This window comes from Dipodomys ordii, unplaced genomic scaffold, assembly GCF_000151885.1.
Source record: "Dipodomys ordii isolate 6190 unplaced genomic scaffold, Dord_2.0 Scaffold49, whole genome shotgun sequence".
Classification (NCBI taxonomy): domain Eukaryota; kingdom Metazoa; phylum Chordata; class Mammalia; order Rodentia; family Heteromyidae; genus Dipodomys; species Dipodomys ordii.
This window is the reverse complement of record NW_012267265.1, coordinates 3,362,326-3,385,152: the sequence shown is the minus strand read 5'-3', so window position 1 is coordinate 3,385,152 and position 22,827 is coordinate 3,362,326. Positions and strand designations below refer to the sequence as shown.

The 22,827-nt window shown below is 37.5% G+C and overlaps 1 protein-coding gene across 1 annotated transcript; it reads right to left on the bottom strand.

The window, feature by feature from the left end:
* Nucleotides 1-1,624: 1,624 nt before the first annotated feature.
* Afp (alpha-fetoprotein) lies at nt 1,625-21,147 on the bottom strand. The gene is made up of 14 exons (XM_013020164.1): nt 21,045-21,147; nt 20,379-20,430; nt 19,273-19,405; nt 16,864-17,075; nt 14,981-15,113; nt 14,030-14,127; nt 11,718-11,847; nt 10,029-10,243; nt 8,392-8,524; nt 7,385-7,482; nt 6,602-6,740; nt 4,614-4,837; nt 2,801-2,933; nt 1,625-1,669 (listed from the first exon to the last, which is right to left on the bottom strand). The coding sequence occupies exons 1-14, from the start codon at nt 21,145-21,147 to the stop codon at nt 1,625-1,627; spliced, it is 1,848 nt and encodes a 615-aa protein (XP_012875618.1).
* Nucleotides 21,148-22,827: the final 1,680 nt, after the last annotated feature.

Genomic DNA, 22,827 nt, shown 5'->3' with positions numbered 1-22,827 from the left:
TGCTCTATCACTTGAACCACAGCACCATTTCTGATTTTGAGTGGTTAATTTAGGTAAAGGTCTCACAGGGACTTTTCTGCTTGGGCTGGCTTTGAACCACAATCCTCAGATCTCAGCCTCCTGAGTAGCTAGGATTTACAGACATGAGCCACCAGTACCAAGCAATATTTTTAATTATAGCCATTCTATTACTTATGTACAGGCATCTCATTTCATTTTTAATAAATAATGTTCAACATGTTTCCATGTTCTTATGTCTCATCTGTACTTACTTGAGATATTTTTGGGAAAATGTTTGCTCAAATCTTTCTCTTTTTGGAAGATAAGACCTACTAAAGTTTGGACTCAGAACCTTGTTGCTGTTACCAGGTTGGTGATCTACCCATTGAGCCACATCTCTATCCCTACTTTTTGCTGCTTATTTTAGAGGTAGGATCTCATGAACGTTTCTGGTCCTTGGTTGGTTTTAAACTTCAACCCTACTCTAAATCTCAACCTCTGTTACCTAGGAAAACAATTACAAGCCACTAGTGCCATGTTCTTTTTCCATTTTTATTGTGTTCTTTGCTTTATCCTGGTTCAGTCTGGAAAGCCTTGAAAATGCAGTCTGTATATTAGTAGATTCTATTAAATTTACCATTTGGAAAGATTTCTTCCCAATCTTTGATTCATCTTTTTTGCTAATGATGCCTTCTAGAGCAGAAGGGTTTTTTTTGGTGGTAGTGGTCATTGTTGTTTAAGCCTAATTTATCAGTTTAGTTCTTTATGGTCAATAGTATGTTGGCATCATATTTACTTCCTCAGTGACCACACCCAGAACAAGACTTTTAAAAAATCATCTCAGTCAATCAAAACAACTGCAATCCAGTTCACACATGCGTTAAAAGTGTCTATGAGTAGACAGCTGAACAAGATGGAAGGAAAAAACACGTTTTCAATTTTCATGGATCCAAGACAAGCATAATCATTTCATTTCTCCTCACCAGATGATCTGTTAGAATACTTATGTGGTCATAGAAGGGACAATTTGTCCCTGGCAGGTCCAAAGAATGCTTAACTTGGGACTGTTTCCTGGGGTGGTCTAAATCCACCCTTCGCGGCTCTTGTCTCCTATAATAACCGCTATGCAATGGTTTATTAAAATAGGCGTTTCTTCAGACATTGGTACATAAAACTATTTAAGAAAGTTATGTCTTTCACAAATAAGAAGATGGGGAAAAAAGAGACATTTAGAAATGCTTTATTTCTATGGCTTTCCAACCAAAGTCTTAATCATATCATTTCAGTGTGGTCAGTTATAATTAAACAGAAGAGTTCACCAAGCCACAGACACTGATCTAGCCTTTTCTTCCCCCTGCAAAATAAGGGAAATTCTGTATTAAGTACTACCCAAATAAATATGTGAAGGGGTAATAGGCCTATTACTTTATATCAGAAAAATGTGAGATAAATCAAGAGATCTTTGAATTCACCTAAAGTTTTGTTCCAGTATTTTAAAAATAAAACTTCTTTATTCTGTCACTTTATTTTTTAGGAAAATTAATAGTACTTTTTAGGATCAATATTTGTGAAGACTCAACATTATATTTAACTTTGTCTGAATTTTCTTGTTACCTGAAGTAATTTAAACTCCCAAAGCAGCACGAGTTTTTGAAATCAGTTTTGGACCCTGAAAATTAAGAACAAATAAACATAATCAGACAAAGGATGATTGTGTTAGATCTATAGGCGATTCCCCACCATCTGAGGTGAACTCAAATAGATAAATTAAAACTAAATGAATTCCAGAAAGGTGTCACTCCTATCAACATTCCAGGATAATGGGAACCAGAAAGGAAACTTTACTCAGATGAACAGATTTTATTTCTATATCAATCACAAATCCCTGTCTGCCCTCATCTACCTCTCCCTGCCTCTCCAGTCATAAGTTATTAGGAATTAAAAGTCAGAGAAAGCACTAGCAATATTCACTAATGTTTTCTAGATCTCAATGTCTCTTCAAATCAGAGAATGTGCATCTTTTTATATCATATTTATCAGAAATATATTAAAATATGTTTTATTTTATTCAGTTGTCTGTCTGTGGCTCCCATTTTACCCCACCCTAACCACACTCATACTGATAAGGCCACCCACCCCAAAACACTTAATTATATCATTTACAGGAAAAAAAATATAATCTGGTTTTAGGTTGCATATAACAAAGCATACAAACTTTAACATCATAATAAATTTAAATAAAATTGACAAGAATATTGAGTTCATAGAGAATCTTTTAAAAACAAAGAGATGTTATACTCAGGTGTACTTAGGTTTGATTCATCAGCACCACATAAGAAGTAAAAGCCTGAAGTAGCCGTGACTCAAGTGGTAGAGCGCTAGCCTTGAGCTGAAGAGCTGAGGGACAGCGCCCAGCCCAGAGTTCAGGCCCCACAAACGACAAAAAAAAAAAAAAATTCAGGTAATTAGATTGATTATGGTAATAATTTTACAACCTGTATGTATTTAAAATATGTTGTATACTTAAATAGAGGCAATTTTTAATTTTCAAAAAGGCCTCACACTCTGGCTTTCACTCAGCTTTCTGGTTCATGGTTAGCGCTCTACCATTTTAACCAGGCCTCCAGCCTGGCTTTTTGCTCATTAATTGTAGACAGAGTCTCACAGGCTTTTCTGTCCAGGCTGGCTTTGAATCTGGATCCTACAGACCTCAGCCTCCTGAGTAGCTAGGATTCCAGGTGTGAGCTACTGAAACATGGCTACCCCACATATTTTGAACTTGAACATGGGCTATCCCCACCTCTTCTGCGAAGCAGACTTCCTGCTCCTGGCCTCGGCAACACTTCTCCAGAAGGCCCGAGAAATCTGCAGTGACGGCTTCGTGCTGCTCCTCTGTCATTTGGGGCTTTTGCCTCACAAGGCTAATGAGAAGCCTATGTTTTAAAAACAAAACAACACACAAGAGAAGTCCATTATATATTTTTTCAGAACCTTCTGAATAGAGAATTTTCAGAGCACTGGCACTCTACACCCTAAAGCATCACTCACCGCACCAGGCTTAGCACATCCTGCTGGTCTAAAGAACTTCCAGCAGCAAGACTGAGGCAGGGAAACAGGCCAAGTCTCCACTGGCCTACCTGGACTCCCGCAGATCATAGACGAAGCACTGGCATGCTCCCACAGCCCTCCCTTACTTGTCTAGAAGAGCTTGTCCCATTCATTCTCCAAGGCCCAGATTTCCACGCCACCATTATCACACCTTTATCTAGAAATGGCAGCACCAACTGTGGGAGGAGATAAAGGAGCGGGGGAACTGGAGCACAATCCAGGACTTCGCACATGCCAGACAAGTGCACTACCACAGAGCAACAGCCCCATCTCCTGCCCTATTCATTCAGCTTTCATGTTGACTTAATGTTGACAGGCCAGCAAGGGAAGTGTACCTGAGAAGGCAGCATTCCCATTACACCTGGAAACATACCTCAGATTGGGATGGAGAAAATGTGGAGGAACAAGTTTTCCAATGAAGGGAGTCCACTTACCAAGCAAGTAAGGATGGAGATGCATGCGTGTTTGGAAAACCCCATCAACTTGTATTACCGTGGCCATTGTACAATGGTGTCTACTACCATTGTATAATGAAATGTGTATGTCATTGTACATTGACTTGAAATGTGTATTTCACGTCTTGACGCCCAGGCTGCATGGTTGGATCAAATATGATTATTCTCTTTATAAAAGCATAGTGTTTAAATAAAAGGACTTAATGTGGTCCCTATGTTTGCAATGGAAGCAACCAGATCCACTGAAAAGAAATGCCCTAATACTCCAGATCAAGATTGTCAATTTTCCCTCAATCCCAAATACATCATAACGATAAACAACATAGGATAACTTTTTGGTTTTGGTCGGTTATGGGACTTGAATTATGACCTGAACATTGTCCCTAAGCTCTTCAGCTCAAGGTTTATGCTCTACTACTTAAGCCATGGCACCACTTCCTGTTTTCTGGTGATTAATTAGAGATAAGAGTCTCACAGACTTTCCTGCCTGGGTTGGCTTTGAACCATGGTCCTCAGATCTCAGCCTCCTAAGTAGCTAGGATTACATGCGTGAGCCACCAGCCCCCAGCAAGATAACTTTTATAAACAGAAAATTGTCTGCCCTCACAAATGTTTCCAGACATACTTTCCAATAAGGCTGTGAGAATACTTAAACAGAACTTTTTTTTTTTTTTGTCGGTCATGGGGCTTGAACTCTGGGCCTGGGCACTGTCCCTCAGCTCTTCAGCTCAAGGTGAGTTTTCAACCACAGAACTATTTTTAAAAGAAACCTTTTTTTTTTTTTTTTTGGTGGTGGTGGTGGCTAATTAGAGATATGACTCTCTCAGACTTTCCTGTCCAACCTGGCTTCGAACCAAGATCCTCAGATCTCAGCTTCCTAAGTAGCTAGGATCACCAGTATAAGCCACCAATGCCTGGCTCAAAAGACATCTTAAGTGTTTGGAGGACAATATTCTAATAGTCCCAAAGTGTTAGATGTGTAAGGCAGACAGCTGCTCCTTGATATTGTCCTTGTCGGATTTCTCCATGCTAGAAAATAACAGTACTTACTCTTGCTTCATTGTTTGCAGTGCTCTGCCCTGAGCTTGGCACAGATCCTTGTGGAAGATGAATTTGTCATCCGAGAATGGTGGAGGAACGTAAGTGTCATCCACTGTCAGGCTGGAGAAGCAGGGCCTCCTGTTCGCATATGCAGAATCACAGCATCTGCCAACACCAGGGTTCAGGGGAGTTGCTGCGTGTCTGATACATAACTGTCCAATAATGAGGTCAGCCTAGAGAGGAGGAGAAGAAAGCAAGCAGGGTTCTCATCAGCCACAAGATGGTTCCGGTTTCCAGAAGATAATGTGCAGTCATTTTCAATATCCAGCAACTTATATTTAATTGTGTGTTGCCATAGTATAGAGGGCAGAATCTCCCCCTTTGTTAGAGATAAACCTTAGCATGCTAACGTCGCCCATGCTGCCCTTAGAATGTAAAGTGGATCCTATAGCTTTGAAATGCTATAGCTATTGTGCCAGCTATTTGAAACATCCTTCCAAATTTGGGGGTTGGGGGGAGTAATGTCTCAGCCCTGGCCCATGAAGATAAATAAATGGCTTGTTAGAAAACAAGCCATAAATAGTTAAAGTGGTATAACTATTTAAAATTTACTAGTTAAAAATGTACTTTTGAGATACAGAGACTTATTTTCTAAAAGTAAGATTAGCATAAGTCTAAGTGCATAATATCATTTTACTATTCAGAGCCTGGAGCTTACCTTATTCTGTATTCTATACAGAGAAAGACAAATTGCCCCTAAAATTGTCACAATAAGGTTATACTACAACATCCATGTTAATTTGTAATTGTAATTTATCAATCGTGAAGCTATTTCTATTTTAATATTTTTTAAAATTCCATCGTTTATAAAAGAAAAACCAAAATACTGAGTGCGAATGAGTATCTTATGTACAGCTGATAGGAAAGAAACAGGGCCAGTGTGTAAGGTATGTATGACTGTATGTGTTTTCAAGGTTTTTCTAAAGTAGAATGTTCTACGTTCTACACTTCATAATAACTTTTAATAAGTGTTAACATATTTGTGCATACTTTCAGGCTAATGCAATTCAGCACAATTTTTCTATGATAACAGTACAATTTTTATTGTCAAATGTCGGATGAGAAAAGCTCAAATTCAATGGCAGTATCTTTTCCAGTGAGACATGAATAGTAAGTGGTGAAAGCAGGTTCTAGAATGTAGTCTCCAGAACCTACACTAGCAATCATTCACCATCTGCATCCCTGAGGCCTAGTTAAGCGGGAAAAACAAAATCCAATCAATAATAAAAATAATATGAGGCCCAAGGAACTTCATCTTTGGAGAAAAATTCCAAGACAAGTAGACAAAATAAAAAATAATCCAATCTGTAATTCTGCCTACATGAGCAACTAGGCAGGAACATTAATTCACTGAAAGTCATTTTACTATTCAGAGCCTGGAGCTTACCCTATTCTGTACTCCAAACAGAGAAATATAAATTGCCCCTAATATTGTCACAATCAGGTTATACCAAAACATCCGTGTTAATTTGCCATTGTAATGTATCAATAATGGAGCTATTTCTATTTTAATATTTTTTAAATAGTGGTTTAAAAATAAAACCAAAATACTGAGTTGGCATAATGGCCCACAATCAGGTTATACCAAAATATCCGTGTTAATTGTAATGTATCAATAATGGAGCTATTTCTATTTTAATATTTTTTAAATAGTGGTTTAAAAATAAAACCAAAATACTGAGTTGGCATAATGGCCCGTCTCGCTTTCCTATTCTTGGAGAAACGGGCTGCACCTCCATCAGCCATTCGTAAAGGACAGGAAGACTGGCCGCGGGCCAACCACTGCGAGCTGTTTTTCCACACCATTTTCAATTATTATGGACTGGCCATTCCTAATGAAAGGCATTACCATCTTGGTGTCTACCATTTCTGCTGGATGGAGATGGTGCGGCTACTTCAAGTCAAACAAAGCAAAATTAAAGACAGACGCCACTCACTGCCCCCTCGCCACAGGCCAACCGCTTGTCCTCAGGGAGTGGGCAGCACATGGCTGCTATGGCCACCATCTTCCTGGTGAGGTCGATCAGCTCAGCTGAGCTCAGCTGAGGGGCTTTCCTCGTGTACGAAATGAGGATCCTGAAAGAAGCATGGCCCACTGAGTCAGTCATGAGACTTTTAGACTCCTGGCTCCTTCCCAAAGACCCTCTCTAGTGCCAGAAGACATGAAGCATTTGGACCCATGTTTGTGGACTGTATTTATCATGACAGCACTCTCTATACACCTATCTTCCCTTATCAACACTGAAAGGCAAATGCTGCAGAAGGCCAATTTTTCTTTTTTTCTTTTTCTTTTTTTTGCTTATGTGGTGCTGAGGAATCGAACCCAGGGCCTCAGGCATGCAAGGCAAGTGCTCTACCACTGAGCCACGTTCCCAGCCCCAGAAGGCCAATGTTTCTTTCCGATCTGTGAGCTCTTTGCTGTTCTGACTTGGACAAGCTCTGGCAGAATAGGTAATGTGACTGTGAAAAATTTTCAGGGCTAGGGACTCTGAAGCCAGTTCTAAGGCACAAATTTTACAGGCTGTTATTCTTGCTTACACTGAGAGAAATGGTGAAGGCCCCTTCGCTTGGGGGATCTGGGTAATGTGGTTTATTTATACTGACTTTATTGCAAAATTGGCAGTGAGGTTGGAGCTAAGGATCACTAATTTAGGTTCACATGCTTTCATGTGTTCGTCATTTTAAATCACTGAAAATGTCACACACAGAAAAGAACATACTCATTTTGAAAGTAATAGTCTCCTAGTTTCTGGAAGAGGCCACAGCTTTGTTTCGCCAATGCTTGAGTCTCCTGTACGTATTTCTGCAATTCTTCTTCCTGAAAGTACAAGCATTATGACGGATTGTTTTTCTCTCTTCCAAGACATGTTCACTTTGTTTACAGCATTATCCAGGCTTTTATTGTATTATGAAGCCCAACTTTAGCAGTTTTTAAATATTAAGATGGTAAAGCTGAATTTCAAGATTAAGGTGAATGAACTATGGAGAGAGGTGAGTGAAAACATGAATCACAAATCATTGAGAGCAGGATTCAGTCTTCAGATAAAGGATGATAGTTCTTTCTGTATGAAATTCTTACCTTTCTGGAGATAACCAAAAGTAATTTGTATCTTTATTTTGAGAATCAAACAAATTTAGCTTATATTTTATATCCTAAGGAAGTTATTTATTTCTGACTACTAGCTAATTAGTATTTAATAACTAGAATACAGGCTCTTAAATAAATAGCTAGTTACTAATTTATAACTAGATACTCTGTGTGTATGTGTGTGTGCATGTGTGTGTGTGTGTGTGTGTGTGTGTGTGTGTGTGTGTGTGTATACCAGTCCTTGGGCTTAAACTTGAGGTCTGGGTGTTGTCCCTGAGCTTTCTTTTTTTTCCTCAAGGCTAACACACTACCACTTGAGACTTGAGCCACAGCTCCACTTCTGACTTTCTGGTGGTTAATCAAATATGAGTCTCATGGACTTTCCTGCCCAGGATGGCTTCAGACTGCGATCCTCAGATCTCACCCTCCTGAGTTGCTAGGATTACAGACAAATGCCACAGATACCTGGCTAACTAGATGCTATTAAGCACACAGTATATTTAATAATATCTTATCAATCCAGTCTTTTTTGGCATTACTAAGACCCAGGGTCTCTCAAGTAGCTGCTCTACCACTAGAACCACACTCCAATCCTCAGTCAGTTTTTGAGATTCTGTCTAAAATTCTAGAGGAACTTACTCCCTTGTCCTGACATTCAAGAGGGTTTTCAGTCTGGAAACACTTCTCTACCACTTCCTTGTATCCTGTAGCAACTCTTAGAATTACTGGAACAGGAAGATTGGTATGTCTTCGTGAATATTCATGAAGAAAGCTAAAATATGGAGAGAAAATATCATAGGTTATTGTAATTAAGACAAAATGAAACCATTTCTCCCACAATCATTCTTCTATAATAAACATAAGTAAAAGATAAAGTAAACAAAGCTGGAAATCAAACACAATTCAAATTCTATGAGTGACAAAACTATTCATTCAAACAACAATCCCTCAAATTGTCCTATAAACTGGTGGTTTATTTTCTTTTGCATCTCACTTTGGATTTTTCATTATGGGATTCAACAAATGTGTTTTTCATCTTTGCCTATTTTCTCTCTGATTATTGTAAGCAAGAAGAAGCCATTATTGTAGCAGATACAATGCCTGCCCAGTCACAAGTATGTTACAGGGAACAAGAAACAAGTAAACAAGAAAACAATCATCACTGTCATCTAGTGACAAATTAATGGAGAGAAGTCAAGAAGGATGGAAGAGAGAAAAAGAAGGGATACCCGAAGTGAATGGGCCACTAATTTACCACATAGTCAAGAAAAGCTTCTCTGGCAGCCAATGCAAGACAGAGAGCTGAATAAAGCAAAGTACAAGTATTTGGGAAAGATCATTCTCCGCTGAGAAAATTCCCCCTGCAAATATACTTTGCAAATAATCAACTTAGATGTTTTTGTATGTATAAACTAAGGACAACCCTTACATTTACATACCAGGTTATACATCAGTCATGTCAAAGTGTCTTGAGGGGTTTCTTAAATCTGATCTGTGTTCTAGTTTGCATAATTTCATTTAGCAGGCAAATAATGTGTTCATGTTTAATTTTAACACAACAAGAGTATTATCTCCAGAGGATATTAGAAAGGAAATGGAATCATTATTATCCTTGCTGCATTAGAATAAGACTTAAATTTAGAAAGATCCTTAGAAATTGTAAGCATAATGCCTTAAGAGCATACAGGTCCCTGTAGACACATACAATAAAGAAAAATGCACTAACTTGACTGCTTACTTTCCATAAGGCAAATAGAATGAGAAGATGCCCATTAATTATAATACATCGATATTTTAAAAATGTCTCTAAACATGTTTAGAATTTCTTAAGAAAACATTCATTAAACAAATAACAAAATGTTCTAATAAAAAGCCTGTTGAGCATTATTTGTTGAATTATGTTTTGGGGAAACTTTTTAAATATACAAAGTAATCATCGGCACCTTTTATTAGAAAAATAACCACATCTTAACTGAAAGCGCAATAGTGGCCTTCATACAAGCAATTCATTCAGAATGATAATGTGTCTCTTTCCACAAAAAGGTATATAAAATAAAATAGCAAGCCTTTAGTAACAGTAATGGTCAGAGCCTTGAACCTTATGAGATAGATCCGACTCCCTATTGCCCAGTTAGCTGCTTGCATTTATTTTTGGCTCAGAAGATCTTGCCTCGTATCCTCAGATAGTAAGCCATCACTCTGCATTTCAACAAAGCAAAGCTGTCAGCTACATAAAACCTTTTCTTGTGTGAACATACATTTACAGGCTGTGTTACCTTGCCAAAAACATGTTTTTCTCCTCTGAAGAAAATTGGCTGAAATCTCTATCTCCTAAAAATCTGTTTAGATTTGAAGATAGATCTTCAGGCTTGTCATCGTTTTCTGCATGAATTATGCAATGACCAAGTTCAAGCACGGGTAACTTGCAGCACTCTGCTATTTTGTTTGATAGAATATCTTCTTGGGAACATAAATATGACATAATTTTTTCCTGTAACAGGAGAAAACAGAAGTCTTAATAGGTTTGAAACTTGTCACAACTGGTTTCAGGAAAGAAAGAAGCAAAGCAGAAAGGGAGGGAGAGAGAGGAAAAGGAAAGAATAAAGCAGTCATTTTACTTTGCCTCTCATGTTTTCGCCTCCTTTTTACTAAACCCTAGTCTTTATTGAAATAAGAAGGTTTCAAGACAAAAGAAAAATGTCTTACATTTCTAATCCAAAGGGTCTTTTCTCTATTAATGTTCAAATTTGCCCCTGGGTAACATGTGACTCTAGAGAACAAACTGGTGCCATCTTAATCATAACAACCTGCAGTGCTCTAGTGTGCCCACTAGAGGGTAGTCTACAGACTACAACCACTGTAGTCAGGGAGAAGCAGAGTTTTCATAACCTCTCACGGGAATTCAATTCTGGGCATTGTCAGCAAGATAATGAGAATTCACTATTCCACTGTTAAAGCCAAGTACATGTAACATATTGAAATCATTTTTGTCCATTTTAAATGAAAAACAGTGACCTCAAACTCCAAAATTCTTAAACACATCCATTTCTTGCAGACAACATCAGCCAAGTCGCCATGACAGTGATCGAAGTGAACAATTTTATCTTTCTGGTCAGTCTCCTGGAAACCACATTCCAGCTCAGGCTTTCCAGCAATCTGATCGTCTAAGAGCAATGAATTTAAGTCTCCTTAGAGATGAGGAAGGATTATGAGTAGGGAGGGAGTAACTTGGGGTAGTCAAGCTTCTTGTATAATATGTAGGAACACTGGTTCAGAATAACCATACCACCTCCATCACCACAGACTATGATGCACTGAAGATCTAGTGCTTTTTAGTTTTGTTAATCTTATAGTTCCCTTTATTCACACTTTCCTTTAGTGTACCTAGCTTTCTAACTCCTGTGTTTTCTCTGTTGCATTCATTGATTCAGCAAAGTGTAAGAGAAAGTCTTCCATGCCAAGCCTGATCCTATTAGAGATAAAAGTAAGCAAAAGACAGCCCCTAACTTCAAAAAGGCCATTGTCATATTCCCATCAGACTTGAAATCAGCTTATACCTTTATAAAGCAGTGACCATTACTACTACAACCAATCAATAAAACATCCCCAAAATGTGTTTGTCCAATGAAGAAATAAATGGATGAGAAAACAAATATAGTAAAAGTAACACACACACACACACACTTGTCTTAGAAAACCATCTGTAAAGCCTCCTGAGAGGTTCCACCTTGTTTTAGAAAGAAATGGATGTGATCCTGCCTCCTGCTTAGACATTTTCACCATCAAGGTGAAAATCAGCATCAAAATAAGAATGTAAGTTCTACTCTCAAGAAGTCTGTAAGCTCATTTGATCACCTAATTACTATCACTTTTGACAAGTCAAGCCCAAATGACTTTTCCTTTAGAATGAAATGAAGAAAGAGGAATTAAAGGAGAGATCTCTTTTAGGAAGGACAACTCCTTACCCCATCCTGCAGACACTCCAACACGTCTCCTCTGCAACATTCCCCGTGTATGTGAGCCACATCCAGGACCAATTTCTGAATTTCAGTAAAATTTGCTTTGGGAAATTTTTGACTCAGCTTAATAGTAATGCTGTGGGGACAAGAGAGGTAAGAATTTAAAAATTGAACTTGGCTGGTCTATCAAAATCAATAGTAGCCAGACACCAGTGGCTCAGCCCTGTAATCTTAGCTACCCAGGAGGCTGAGATCTAAGGATAACAGTTCAAAACCAGCCCAGCTAGGAAAGTTCGTGAGACTCATACCTCCAATTAACCACCAGAAAGCTAGAAGTGGAGCTATGGTTCAAAGTAGCAGAGCACTAGCCTTGAGCTGAAGAGCTCAGGGACAGTGCCCAGGCACAGAGTTCAAGTCCCACAACATACAAAAAAATCAAATAGTATATAAAATATCATTACAGTTAAAATTCCAAAGAGAAAGAACTGAAATACATTGTTATCTAAAAAGAAAAGGACACAGGATTTCATTTTGTCAACCTCAGTTCAATTTTACAAGCCAGTAGCTCTGCAAATTGTGATTTGCCTCACTAAAAGAAAATTGGTTTGGAGGTAATTTATCTTTTCCTAAAACCTTTCTTAGGAACCAGAATGAACTTCATCTTTGTTATTCAACCCTGATGCTGAACATTTGAGATCACTGTAGTAAATGGGCAGGAATAGAAGAATTAAGAAATGGAAATTTCCATAAGAGAGGATACATGTTTTTCATGAGAAAGAGAGAGGGAAAAAAAGAGAGAAAGAGAGAGAGAGAAAGAGAGAGAGTTTTCTGAGAAAACAAATTACAAATTAATGGAGTGATTTGGCTGAACATTGAAGACAAATCCTTGGCCAAATCCATGCAGTATGGCCAAGAATGGAAGTAAAAAATAAAAATGCTGAGAGTTTTTGCATATTTCATTACGTTTTAAGAAATATCTGGGTAAAAATACTGTTCTCTTAGGCAAAAGGTGATGTTGCTGCTCCTGATGAAGAATGGATTTCCTTTATCAATGTGCAGCACATCACCTAACCTTCCAGATCAATTGTAAAGTCACTATAATCACATGTAAATATCCTTTATTTCTAAGACAAGTTTCAATAGAGCAATATGTGACTCCGTCTTTAAATGTCTAATAGAATTGAATGGATCTGAGGGGAACAATCTGACCTCTTTGAAAAAGCCATTTTAGTCTTTGGAACTAACTCTACCACTAAAAATTATCATCTAGGTTTTCCTGCGTGCAATACTCTGTGATATGTCATTTAAAAATAAGTCAAGACTTGTTTTCTATTCAACTAAGAGCTCGGATGTTTTGCTATACTAGAAATATTTCATTTAAATTGAGTTAAAGAGTACTTTACTTTCTTGCCATTTGGTATGATGCTAGCTGTAAGGTTTGGCATAAACAGCCTTTATTATGTGAGAAATATTTCCTGTTGGATTTTGTCAAAAGGCTTTTTCTGCATCTATTGATATGATCATGTGATTCTTGACTTTGGTTCTGTTAATGTGCTGTATTGTATTTTATTGATTTATGTGCATTGAGCCAGCCTCTCTGGGATAAATCTGGATTGGGATTGAGTTGGGAAGGATACGAGAGAGAAATGAAAGGGGCGACATCAATTGATACGTGTTGTCCTTACAGGATCTGGTGAATGGTAACTCCTTTGTACAATTAAAGTTAATAAAATACAATTTTGTAAAAGATTATCTTAAACCGGTTATGAAATTAAAGTTTTCCTTTTCACCTAACATCGGATTCCAATATTATGACCTCAAGGGAATGAATGAATAGAAAGCACCAACATAATTAATATTTCTTGTGAAGTCACAAATTTCAATAATTATGGGGAACTATTGATCTGCTTTGTAGAGGAGCCAGGAAAACATAAGTCTACCGAGGAGATACGATTTGGTTATAGGTACTTAGGTGTCTGGGAGAATTGGCAATTGTTACAAATCTTAAAATTCTCCTGTAAGTATTATGTCAGTGAGATTTGCATGGCTTTTGGCCGTACTGAGTTTTGAACTAAAGCCCTCAAGCTGTCTCGGCACGTGCTTTACCATGTAAGCCATGCCCACAGCCACAGCCAGTTATCCCAAGTGCTACCTTCACAGTTCTCTCTTCTTGTCCTGAGTTTTCATGACTCTAATCACAAGCGTCCTCTTCAAAAGTGTCTTCATTTACAGCAGCAACAATAAGAAAAACAAACTTGAAGTGCAAAATAGCAGCTCTACACATCCCCAGTGTCTCTCCAGACAGAGCCTAAACTTACATTTCTTGGAGGGTTTGGGGCCCGTCATGCTTCATGACTGCACATATGTGCTGATTTAACAAGCTGCTTTCTCTTAATTCTTTGTTAATGGATGCAGTCTAGATGAGAAAGAAAAGATGTTATAGGAAGGCTTTACTTTCTTTTGTCAGCTCCAGTCACTAGAAAAACAGGTATAGGACATGAAATTCTAAAAGATGTTTTTAACTAAAATAGTTAATGCCATACATTTTTACACATCTACTCATTTACTTGTTTAGTTTCTATATATCCATGCTAGAGAATTATTAAAAGCTGCTCTACACAGAAACATTCTAATTTTGATATGGGGGGGGGGTCACAAAAGAACAATCAAGCTTTTATGCAGCTGTAAAGAGATGCAATTTTCTAGATTCTGCTCAGTTACAAACAAGCAAACAAACATACAAGATTGAACCCTCGCCAGGCGCTGAGAAGGTACAATCCTTAGCAAATTCCTAGGAACTTTGGTGGCAGAAAGGTTAGTTGTAGATATTATTCTGTCTCTGCAAACCTTAGAATGATGTTGTCTTGTGTGTAAAATTACAATAATGCACCTCAAATTTATTCTACGGACAAAAGGCATAATGAATATAAAACTTGCTTCACAACTCTCATTCGCCTTTCTCTCCTGCTCCTTCTTGCTCCCATTTTCTTTCTCCTCTTCCTTCTCTCTCCTCCTTCATCACATTATCATCTCTTCATCTATCTATGTTTCTTCATCTCAACAAATTTCACATCCTTAATAATATTTCTGACTGACTGGATAGATGGATGAATAACAACAAATCTATGTTTCACACACCTAGCGCTATGCCAGAGACAGCTCTATTGGGAAAATGATACCTGGAAGCCCATTTCCCCCTTTTAACTCTTGGTTTTCACAGACCATCGTAGCACCACACATTAATTCAGAGATTCACACACAGACATTACCTTTGTTTGAAAGCATTCGGCTGCGTTTTCGGCTTTGCAGCACAGGGGCATTATTTTGGCATAACGAGCAGCTGAAGAAAGAACAGTAGGAGAGTACAGGAAGGGGTGACTTCTGGAGACGTCATAGATGTACCTGTAAAATTAACAGAACCCGAAGATTTACAAAAGCACAAAAAGCAGGACTAGTGGGGCTGGGAAGGTGGCTCAGTGGTAGAGCACTTGCCTTGTATGCATGAGGCCCTGGGTTCGATTCCCCAGCACCACATAAGCAAAAAGAAAAAAGCCGGAAGTGGCACTGTGTCTCAAGTGGTAGAGCACTAGCCTTGAGCTGAAGAGCTGAGGGACAGCACCCAGGCCCAGAGTTCAGACCCCACGACCAGACCCCCCCCCAAAAAAAAGGACTAGTGTTATTGAACTGATGATGCTGGAATTGGCTAAAAGACTCACGTTTATGGCAACAGTCACACTTGGCACTGGTGGCTCATGCTTCCTTACTACTCAGGAGGCTGGGATCAGAGGATCACAGGCCAATGCAAGCCCAGGCAGAAAGTCTTTGAGACTCTTATTTTCCAAGTAGCCAGCAAAAAAAAAAAAAAAAAAAAAGCCAGAAATGGAAGCGTGGCTCAAATGATCAAGAGCCAGACTTGAGCTAAAAAGCCTCCCCCCCTAAAAAAAAAAGCAAAAAACCTTTTTCCAATTAAAAAAAAAAATTAAACACACCAGCAACCAAATGCATTGAGTTGTGCTTTGAGAAGAAAACTATCATTTTTCTTTTCAGATACTGTCAAAAATGTTTTCTCATTCAGATGCTCAGAGAAAGACTTAACCGGTAATACCAAATTCTACTACAAAAACAGATACCAGATCCTATTACAAAAACAAATAGGTAGAAATGCTATAAATCTTAAGAAAGTCCTGGGCTTGAAATCAAGACCTGGGCACTGTCCCTGAGCTTATTTTTTGTTGTTGTTGTTCATTCTCCCACTTTCTCATTGTGTATTATGCATGTCAACTGAAACTTGGATCTCTGTTTATTTGTTTAGTTACAGACAATTTGAGCTGCAGCTCAACTTTTTTTTTTGGCTGGTTGATTGGAGATAAGAGTCTCAAGGACTTTCCTGCCCTGGCTGGCTTCAACTATCAATCCTCAGATCTCGGCCCCAGATCTAGCTAGGATTACAGACTTGAGCCATCAGCGCCTGGTTCTTAATAAAATCTTTTAATAAGACTTTTGGCTAAGTCTACTCAGATATGTTTGAAGAATAAGCAAAGGGAGATCTCTGCCAAGTAAGGCAGGAAATCTGGCACCTTGGAACTCTCCACAGCAGGGAGATGGCACATTTTCTCTGTGTCAGGCAGTAACTTGGAATTCGGACACAAAATGAAACCGACTTCCCAACAATGGGCTCAAATGTAAGCAACGTGCCCTTCACCCACCATCTTAACTTGCTGTAACTCCCTCATCACCAAAACAGGCAAAGGACCAAGAAGGAAGGAGAGAAAAGCAGCATTGAGGCTGTGGACAATAACCATTCCTGTATTAACTCTAACTTGGATCTTTTGTTTGTTTAATTACAGGCAATTTAGTAAATATGGTACAGGGATAGTTGACTGGAAGGAGTCTGTGTAATAGTAGCATAGTCCTAGACAAGACAGAATTAAGATTTGCCGAGGGGAGGGAGGGAGGGGGTGAGGAAGAGGGGACAGATCTAGGGCTATGATTCTAACAGAGCACTGGGAAGGGATTTCCTTAATACCTTGTTCACGCTTCAATGCATTCCCCTATAGTCAATCCTACTTCACACAGTGAACTATATCTGTGTGGATTGCAGAAATCGCAGCTTCTGCGTGGTACGGACGGTCCCTCTGTGTGTTTCCTTTACCTGTTTATGAACGTCTCTTTGTTTTCTTCATATGCTTGGCAAATCCTCTTGGGGTCTGGACCCGGGAAGGGTGTAATGGACGCTGGAGCAGCCCTTTTGTGCGCCAGAAAACATTTATGTCTTTCCTCTCCACTTTGCTTGCAGCAGTCTGAAAGCCCAGACTTTTCAGAAATTTCCTCCTCGTGGCAAATTTCATCCATAAAGGCAAACAGCTATAAGAAAGATTTTTCTTTTTAATGAAAGGCAACTAACTTCATCAAAACTCAAGGAAACGCTTCCCCAAATAGCCCCAATCAGAACCCCAGATTAAAAGAAAATTCCGCACACAAATTTCAATACAGTTTCTATCTAATGAAATCTTTCTTTACTATCTTCTGGGAAATGGAAATTTAATTTCCAAACTTCAGTAAAACACATGGCTAATAGACAAAATCATTTTATTTTAAAAAACGATGGACCGTGGAATATGTTTGCCTCATCCCCTGAATTTTACATTACATTTTCTTTTTCTCTTTTCTGTAATTAATAGTTTAGTCCCAGAATATATACGGTGTCCCTTTTATATAATTGTGTTTCAGAAATTGATATTTATTCCATGTGGCCTTCTTATGACCTGGCAGTGATCTAAAAATCAGATATTATTTTCAGTTAAAAGTTAGTTCAAAGCAGAATTCACATAGAAGCATTAGTCATAGCTACAGATTTAGCTGGAATGTTCTGTAGAGCACATTCTTTCTGCTCTGGTGTGTTCATTTTACCAAAGTCAGATGACATGACCTGTCTACAGAAGAACGCCTCTGAGACAACTGCTCCAGTGATCTCAGGAAACATTTAATTTAGCTCTTACAACTACTAATATTTAAAAAATCTTGTAAATCTTTTTTTTTTAGTTTTTGTCGGTTATGGGGCTTGAACTCTGGGCCTGAGTGCTGTCCCTGAGCTCTTCAGCTTAACATGAGATTGAAACCATAATTAAATATGAAGTTGTAATAGGAAGAACATTTTTGGATCAGTTGTACACGCAGGTTTTTGTTTGTTTTTTGTTGGTTGTAGGGCTTGAACTCTGGGCCTGGGTACTGTTTCTGCACGCTTCAGCTCAAGTTGAGTGCTCTACTGCTTGAGCCACAACGCCACTTCCAGTTTTCTGGTGGTTTATTGGAGATAGGAGTCTCATGGACTTTCCTGTCCCAGCTCCCTTTGAACCACGATCCTTAGATCCCAGCCTCTTGAGTAGGCATGAGCCACCAGCACCAGCATTACATACAGTTTTTACAAGATTATCAAGACAAATCAAAAATAAAGATTGCAGAACAGAGTGTCTGATGAATTCCTAAGTAATAATTATTTCTCAGAATTGTGAAGTAATTTGTACATTTGAAGGGTATCTCCCACACAATGCTCCTGCTATACTGCCTGTTAACCCTTTCAAACCAGCCATGACACAGGATTCTTTAGGCATATTGTCCCATGCTTGGATATATCTAATCAAATCAAAGTTTATTTCTACATTGAGAAAGAATAAAGAGATCTACTTAACTTCTACATGGGGGTAACTTAATACAGTATAAAAGTCATCAAAAATAAACTGAATCAGGAGGGAAAAAACTGGGATAGAATGAGGGAGGGAGGTAACACTGTTCAAAAGGAAATGTATTCATTAGCTGACTTAACTGTAACCCTCTGTACGTCACCTTTACAATAACATTTTTTAACTGGATTGAGTCTTATATTTGTATGTCATTGTTAGCCTTCTAAATCTGGCAATACTAATTTTGTGCTGTGGACCTCATATTTACTATTGCACAGTATGTAATATAATAAATCTACCAAAGGATGTTAGTGCTGGAGCCAGGTAGCCTAATTTAAATGCTGGCTCTGGCATTTTGTGGTTTTTTTCAAGGAATTTACTAAATTACTCTGTACCTCAGCTTCTTTGACTGGAAAATTATCATCAGTTTCCTAGGATTATTATAAAAGTTTAATTTGAAGACAAAGATGATATGCTACAAATAAGCTTCAGCCAAGGTCTCTTGGCTCATTGAAAAACTATTCTGAGCCATCCACACTTTCCTATAAGATATTTTGAGTATTAATATGTTTATAGCACTCCCCAGAATAAGGTGAACCATATTGTGTGCATAATAAAAATTACCCACTATTCTTTTTTCTTTTTTCCTACTATTCTTATAAATTAATCTTCATGACAATTGTCTCTTCTGTTGTAAATAAGGAACCAAAAGTTCAGAGAAGATAAATAATATGCCTATGGTCACTCAGATTGCATAACCTAGCCTCTATTTTTATGTAGCTTCTTTACAATACTCACTCATGTATTGATCCTGACACCAAATCCATCCAAACCTTTTCCATGACAGGCTTGTGTTACAAGGCTTTGTGTTATTCACTTACCGGGCTTTCTAAACACCCCTCAGGCTGCTCACTGTCAGTGGGTTTCTTAATTACCGTCAATACATCAGTTACCATTTTACTGACTTCTTCATAAGTGGCTTTTTCGACAAACTGGGCCAAAAATATGGTAGCTCTGGAAAAAAGCATGCAAATGATTAAGAAATAGTTTGATATAAATCTTATTTTCTCAAGTACCAAATTCTTTGGGAGGGGGTTGTTTTGTTGCTTTGACTATATTTTCTGTTTATGACCTGATCTATTTGGAAGATGATCATATATATTTTTAGTCACCAAAAAGAAATGTTGAGGTTTTGTCTATTTGTTTGTCATCTTCTCCACAAATAGACACAGAGTTATTGAAAGGCAAAGTAACTGCAATTTCCATAAGTGTGTCTTTTATGATCACCCACTCACTATGTACATCTGTAATTGAGGGAAGCTACGTTCTTTTCAGTTTTCCTTGTTAAAAAAATACAGTCTTTAGATCTCTGCTTACGTCTGGCCCCAGAATATCCAAAGTCCGTTTCAAAACCCTGTTTTCAAGCAGAGAAATTTCAGAAGTGTGGAATGGAGAGACAACATTCAAGAGGATAATGTATTTTCCACAAAGAACAAAACATGGGATATTTTACCTCCTATGATTTATGACTAAGATTTAAATAGTATGCAAAGAAAGAACTTCATAACATCATTCTAATGGAATAATTCCTGAACTCACACATAGTTGTTACTAAACAAAATCTAATGTTTAGAGCTAAAACTCTTATTTGGGTGACATGGTTCAAAAAGAAATGTACTCATTAGCTGACTTATGTAACTGCAACCCCTCTGTACACCACTTCTACCATAACAATAAAATGTATTTTTTAATCTGACTTGATTTGCTTCATGGAATTCCAAGTAATGTAAATATTAATACCCACAGAATTTGTTAATGCTCATCTCTTCAGCATCAATTTGGTATTCAGAAGAGATAACTTTCCTTGGAATTGTCTAATTTGCTTCTGTAATTTAATAAATCATAGGGACATTCAATTTTGTTTAATTATTTAAATAAAATCTTTGCTTTGCATATTTAAAGTGCATATATAACAAGCAAAACTTACAGGTTAACTAAATTCTTCTTTGAAGAACACTGAGAAGAATCTAATGTGGAATCTGGAAAACAAAAAGACTAATGAGAAGTGATGCATTCAATTGCAGCCTAAAGAGTCATCTTCATCTGTTTCGTATTTAAATCAAAGCTATATGATTTTAGAACTGAGAGACTATTTACTTGAGAAAACTAGGAAACAATGAATAATTTGCAGTAGACCTAAAATTCTGTACTGTAATGCTGTCATTGGCTTATTTCAGTCATCTTTTGAACATCATTACATCATAGATTGCTCATTTATGAAGCAAACACTACTGCTTCTTCAGATAGCAAACAATGAGCTCCTTTCTGAATTAAGAATAAATAATATGTCATCATTTACTTTGCTAGTTTAGAGAAGGAGCCAGGATATATATATAAATATATATGTAAATTGCATGTAAATTAATATGCATAAATTAATACAGCAAACCCAATTTTTTGTTATATTAAGCTCCGCTACGATTTTCTGAACCTCTTATAAAATTGCATCTTTCATTTAAATATGTTCATAAGTTAATTCTTTTTCCTGTGTGGAACACTAAATATAAAATAGGTATCAAGATAAATAAAGAAAAGCCAATTAAAGTATTATAATGCACAGAAATTTTAAAAAGAAAATACCAAAGTGTCTCACCTTTTCCATAAGCATTTCTATGCAGTGTTTTGGATTCACTCAAACTGAGTAGGGAAATCAAAAGGATTGGTATCGCGTACTTCATGGTGGCTAGTTCTTTCATTGGTGGTGGTGGCTGTGGTAGGGGATGCTGAAAGTTAGACTGAACTTCTTTTATACTCTTCACAAGCAATGGCGTTATCTAGTAACTTTTTGTTGGCATATGTATTACTTTATTCCATATGTTGAAACCGGGACAGTTTGCCAATAATTAACAGCACAGGGATTACTTTTATTTTGTGCTCAAGGCCACAGATCTGTTCAGGTTGGAAAAGGTTTAAAAAAAAAACCTTATGAATTCATTCTATTTTGCAAATGAATATTCTTCTCAAACCACAAAGTATTCAAACATGAGTGTTCCCCTACATAGCAAAATAATTCCATTCCAAGGAAAAAAATCAATATGACTGTAGAGAAGAAAAGCTCAGACTTAATTCAATAACATACATGAACTTTAAAACTATTAATTCAATCTTTTCCTATGTCAGATGTTGAGCACATTGTTTGCTCAATTCAGACTTACTAAAAATACATTTCTTCATCCTCATGTCATTACTGTACTGTACAACAAAGTATACTTTAAAGTATTTACGACAGTATACTGTTCAACAAAAAATTTGGAGCAGAGCCCTGATGAACCAAGTCCTGTAATAGTTTTATTGCTGATTAGTGATTTTGTGTGTGTCAGAGGTCAGGGGCTCAGCATCACTGTGTACTGAGCATCTCTAGAGAATTACATTGATACTATAGAGTGCACTGATACACTCTTGATTCTAGGGCTGGTTCATCTCATAACATCCCTTCCTGTAGAGGTGCTCAATCTTAGCTACACATTAGAATTATTGGGGGAAATTATCAAATTCCTGTTGCCTAAACTGATATCCAGACCAATTAATTAAACCAGACTTAGTGGAGTAGAGTCTCAGGTGTCATGTCAATACTTTTTAATAGCTTTACAGGTGAGTCATTATTCTAAAAGAAAGATTATAAAGCCAAACGACCTATAAAACATAGATGGAAATAAATATGTTGTTTTCATCCAAGTACAGTGACAGACAGTCATCTAAAAATTGGGGGGAATAATATTTAATGAGATGAAAAGATCTTTGTAACATACTAGAATAAGGGGTCCTCATTACTAGACCAATAAAGTGCATGTTTATAATTTGTAGTTTTTGTTCATTTTCTGCTAGGTATGGATAGCCTGAGGCACAGCAAGCTCCCTCATTATCCCTGCAGGCCAATATTTCTCAAGTTCATGAAAACAAGCATATTAGTTATGAAGAAATAACTAAAAGTCAAAAGGCAACTAATTTTGCAGTTTCAGTTATGAAACAAGCTATATGCAATTTGGATAAGCACAGGAAATAATATGCCAAAGCCTTGAAAGGATTGTAACTTTAAAATTCTGTTTCATTTTTCCTGATAGTCAATGCATAATCTACAAGGCTGGATAATCTCATTTCATCATGTTTAAAAAAAAATTCAAAGGAAGCCAGGCAATGGTGGCATATGCCTATAATCCTAGCTACTTGGGAAGCTGAGATCTGAGGACCAGGGTCCATGAGACACCTATCTTCAATTAACTAACAAAAAAGCCAGAAGTGGAGCTGTGGCTCAAGTAGTAGAGCACTAGCCTTGAGCAAAGGAAGAAAGAAAGAAAGAAAGAAAGAAAGAAAGAAAGGAAGGAAGGAAGGAAGGAAGGAAGGAAAGAAAGAAAGAAAGAAAGAAAGAAAGAAAGAAA